Genomic DNA, 4960 nt, shown 5'->3' with positions numbered 1-4960 from the left:
GTCCAGGGCCAATGTGTGGAAGGGCTTGTGTAGTCGGCGGGGCTGTTGCTGTTCGACCCCGTCAGCCCGCCGGGCCTTGTGCTGTTGGCACAGCTGGCATCCCCTAACGTACTCCCGAACATCGCGGGCTATCCCGGGCCAGTGGAAGGTGTGGCGTAGCGCCTCCTGTGTCTGTTCCGCCCCTGGGTGCCCTGTCAAGTCGTGATCGTGAAAGAAGCCCAGCACGGCCGGATAGGCGGCGGCGGGAACATGCGTCCGCCAAATCTCCATATCCCCAGGGGCACGGGTCTGTAGCACGCTTGCCAGGCACCGCTGAAAGGAGCGGTGTCCCGCCGCCCATGCGGCCACATAGGCGCGCACTGCCGTGTCCGCCCGCTGCGCGCGACGCACGGCCTGGACCAAGGCCTGCCAAGTTGTCTGGTACAACCTCCCCTGGTACCGTGGTGGTCTGATTCACGTACAGGGTGGCGGTGTTCCCCCCTTCACGTTGCTCAGGGGGGCTCCCTAGTGGCGGTAACAGGTCGTTCCACCTTCCCCATCCTCGAACTCGGAGCCGGGGTCGGGGTGGCGTGACAGCCCGTCTGCCAGCTAATTCTTCCGAACTGGCATGTGCTCCACATTGAAATCGAAGGTCTGCAAGGTGAGTGCCCACCGGGTGAATTTTGATTTCCGCCCCTGTGCTGAGTCCAGCCACTTAAGGCACTGGCTGTCCGTCCTAAGTATGAATGGCCTGCCCTCAAGGTGAAGCCTGGAGCGCCCCACGGCCCACACGACCACCAGGCACTCCTGCTCGTTGACATGGTAGCGGCGCGCTGCAGGCCCAAACTTGGCACTGGTGTACTCTACTATGTGCCGCTCCCTGTTGGTACCCAGCTGGTACAGGACCACGCCCATGCCCTCCTGGCTGGCGTTGGTCTGCAGGTAAATGTGTTCAGCGGCTTTAAGGCGGGCAAGGGTGTGGCACTCCCGGAACAGGCGCTTGACGGCGTTCAGGGTGTGGTCAGCCTCGGGGGTCCACGGGAATCGAAACTTGGGCGACAGAAGATCGTTCATGGGGGTGGTGATGGCTGCGAAGTTGGGGATGAAGCTTCTGAGCCAGTTTAGCAACCCCACCAACTGCTGCAGCTGCTACCGGGTACGTGTGGGAGTTTTGGCCTTGATCAGGTCGAGCTGAGCTGGCAGGGGACGGCATCCGTCCACGCTCACCATGTGCCCCAGGTAAGCTAACTCCACTGCGCCGACATGGCACTTGTGGGGCGCGCAGGTCAGGCTATGACGGGCCAGCCACTCGAGTACCATGGCAAGGTGGTGCGCATGTTCCTCCCACGTCCGCGAACAGATGATGACATCGTCCAGGTAGGCCGCGGCAAACCTGCCGACGAACCCATCCAGGACGCGGACCATCATGGTCTGGAAGGTCGCGGGGGCGTATATCAGCCCGAACGGCATGGCGCAGAATTGAAACCTGCGGCCGTCGGGCGCGGTGAAAGCCGTCTTGGGCCGATCGTCGAGGCAGACGGGCACCTGCCAGTACCCACACTTCAGATCCAGCGACGTGAATATGCCGGCCTCCCCCAACCCGGCTAGTGCATCAGTGATGTTGATGATTGGTGGTGGTGCAGGGATGGTAACTGAGTCGATGGGCTTGAAATTTACACAGAACCGGAGTGAGCAATCCTTCTTCTTAGCCATCACCACCAGACAATTGTAGGGCGACTCACTCGGCTCGATTACCCCTTCCCGCAACATCACCGCGATCTGTGTCTGCTTCGCCTCCCGCTCCCTAGGTCCAAAACCGAAGGGCTTGATGAAGCAGGGTTCGTGTGGTCGTGTCGGGATGGTATGTTGTGTGACTGTGGTGCGGTGCAGCATGTCCGCGGCAGCGAACACCTGTGCTTGCTGGGTCAGCACTCCATTGAACAGGTCCGTGTATTCTAGGGGTACCTCATTACCAAGTCCGCGAGGGTGACGGTAGGTGTTGGTGAAGGTGTTCCTATCTGATTAACGCTGTAGAGCGTTCTCCGTTCCTGGTGCCCGACGTGTATCCTGCCCTCACTTAAGTCAATGGCGGCTTCCTCCTGGACGAGCCAGGGCAGTCCCAGAATCAGGTCGTCCCTTAGCTCTGGCACCACAAGGGCTGTTGTCTGGCTACACATGTCCCTGACGGCAATCCTTACCTGGGCGCGCCCCGTCGTTAGCGTGCTAGCTACCCAGGTGGCGAGTTGGACACCTCACTCCTGCGGCTCCAGGTCCGCCTCAGGCACCAGGTGGGCCGCGACATACGTGTGGCTCGCAGTGGTGTCCACCAGGGCGTAGATGGGCTGGCCATTAAGCAGGACGGGCACCCGCATCAGCATGCCCGCATCGTCCCAGTCGCGGCGATAATGCCCGGTCGGGCCCCGCGGGCGGTGCTGGGGGCGTCAGGGGCACCAGTGACACGGCGTCGCACGCCGACGACCCGGTGCGGGGCGCTGATGGGTTGTGCGGGGCACCACCACCTGGTATGATGGGCGGCGATGGTGCTCGGTTCGGGCCCCGCAGGCAGTGCTGGAGTCGTCGGGGGCGCCAGTGACATGGCGTCGCACGCCGACGACCCGGTGTGGGGAGTTGACGGGTGGTGCGGCGCACCACCGCCTGATCTGAGGGGCGGCGATGTGCGGACTGGCCTTGCGGGTGGTGCGTCGGCCGTTATCCAGGAGCAGTAGCTCGCCGGTATCCTGCTCCCTAGTTGGCGTTTCCCGGCTGTGTCCCGCCTGGTGGCGGTCTTGCCACAGCGCGGCTCGTGTGGGGCACACCTCGTGCCAATGGTAGGCCTCCTCTCTGCAGTACTGGCACCGTGGGGGTCCGTCCCGCAGTCCATCGGCATGCAGGTTGGGACGTGCGGCCCGCAGGTTGGTGGTGTTGGCCTGCTGCTTGGTAGGTGGCATCATGGCCCCCCGCTCCCTTATCTCGCCACCCCGGCTGGGGTTGGCGCGAGGGGGAGGGGGGTTCACGTATGGCACAACTGCCCATGCCTCCTCCGGGGCCGCCACGTGTGGCTGGGACGTCCCTCGCGGCGAGCCGCGGTGTCCCGCGGGCGCGACGACAGGTGTAGGTCCCGCTTGATCTCCTTTGCCAGTTGTACAAAGTCCTCGAGCTCCCTGTCCACCACCCCCCTCAGGTGCGGGAGCAGCTCCCTCCTCATTAGCTCCACCACAATGTCTAGCGCCGCGTTGGTTTGTCCGCTGGCGTCCACACGCTGGTGTAGCCGTACCTTGGACCGGATGAAGGTTTCCACATCCTACTCGGCTCGTTGTGGCTCACAAAATAGTGCGCGCTGGCCCTGGGCGCGTGTGCGGGCCGCGTTGAACCGGGTTTCCAGGTGCGGCGTGAAGTCTTCCCACTCCACAACATATTCGCCGGTCATGGTCCACTAGTCCATCGCTGACCCCTGAGCTGCTCGGTGACGCGTTCCGTCCACTCTTCTTTCGGTACGCCATGTCTGGCCAGGTGGTCCTGGCACACCTGCGTGAACTTTTCCGGGTCCTCGTACGTGTGTCCCGAGAATTCTGGCAGCTTGACACGGACATTATCCTGCCGAATCTCGCTCACCACGGTTACTGGTACGGGTGCGTTCACCTTTTCATCACAGGCTGCGCACATGAACAGGCCGTCGCGTGCGGTGCCTAGAGGTGCCGCACTGGTGGCAGTAAGCCACCTCATCTGCCTGACAGTGGCACCCTACGGCGTGGCAGCGGCGTGCTGACGCGAATCTGTCCTCCCTCTTGACCGGGATCGGCTCCTCCCGTGCGCCGCACTTGCGTGTGGTGCGCGCTTCGGCTCGTGTTGTCATCTCTCTCTCGATTGTCAGTATGTCCATGTTCCACCATTCGCCCATGTCAATCGTGGCGTCTCGCTGCATCGCGAGGCGGCAGGCCGACTCGAGCGACGGGTCGTGACGTCGCTGGCAGGGCGCGAGTAGGTACGGGGTTCGTCTCCCCTCGTCACTCAGTTGGTGTTCGCGTGCTCGCTCGCTTCCTGCCTCGCGGGAGCCTGTGGTGGCGTGGCCGCGTGACGTATCCGTCGCCAGCTGACGTGCCGGTGGGTGGTGAGGGGAGCGGGGTGGGGAAGCGGTGTTGGAGAGTGAGGATGAGGGGCAGGGTGGTAGGGTTGAAGAGGGGTGGATGTCGGAGGTGACGAGCGGGGGTGGAAGGCGAGTGAACAGCATGAGTGGAGAGCCGAAGAGAGGTGTTGTCTGGTCCCGGCCCGGCTTATCTTGCTGGCGTTGCGCTGCTCTGTCGCGCGGTGTTGCCACGTTGCGCGCTGTTGCACTGTTCCCTACTCAAGACCTTTGTCTGCTGATTTTTTGTTTCGTTTTCCATGGATTGTCTGTCGAAAAAGTTTGTTGATATTTTAGCCACACAAGTTGGTTGACAATTTGACGCCGTCCCCGCTGCCTGTCCTGAAATTTGGTTAATTCAAATGATATAAAGTGAATTTAGTCTCAAGGGCGGGATTCCTGGCCTCGTGGCTGCAGGCAGGGACGCGTCGACAAAGAACCCCGGGCTGTTATCGCCTCCCAGGACGCCGTATTAGTGAAATACACACGTAACTTTAAGTGTTTTATTCCGTTAGCAAACGTTACAGAACGTCCCACAAGGCACTGGCACGTGACTGGCCGTATCGTCGTCAACCTTCACTCCGCCTACACGGCCCTCGAATGGCGGCACTTATTACGTCTCACGGTGTTCCCAGGACTAATCCACAGAGGGGTGCAGGCTAGCCTGACCTGCGGTGTTGACGGCTCGTGGCGCGGCAAGTCTGGTGCGCGGCATGTGATAGTTCGTGATACGCTTATTATGTTAATCTACTACTTTCTTTGCGGGTTTACAATTAATACTGATTTATACATAGACGTGATGATGACGACACACACTAATCTAAACATGGCAATTGACACTAAATAATTACGAGTTCATCC

At 61.2% G+C, this 4960-nt stretch overlaps 1 protein-coding gene across 1 annotated transcript; it reads right to left on the bottom strand.

The window, feature by feature from the left end:
• Window positions 1-588: 588 nt before the first annotated feature.
• On the bottom strand, window positions 589-2156 carry LOC134533478 (uncharacterized). The gene is made up of 3 exons (XM_063371002.1): window positions 2057-2156; window positions 1445-1934; window positions 589-1090 (listed from the first exon to the last, which is right to left on the bottom strand). Exons 1-3 carry the CDS (start codon window positions 2154-2156, stop codon window positions 589-591), a joined length of 1092 nt encoding a protein of 363 aa, XP_063227072.1.
• Window positions 2157-4960: the final 2804 nt, after the last annotated feature.

This window comes from Bacillus rossius, chromosome 6 (genome assembly GCF_032445375.1).
Source record: "Bacillus rossius redtenbacheri isolate Brsri chromosome 6, Brsri_v3, whole genome shotgun sequence".
In the NCBI taxonomy this organism is placed as follows: domain Eukaryota; kingdom Metazoa; phylum Arthropoda; class Insecta; order Phasmatodea; family Bacillidae; genus Bacillus; species Bacillus rossius.
This window is presented reverse-complemented; position numbering and strand designations above follow the sequence as displayed.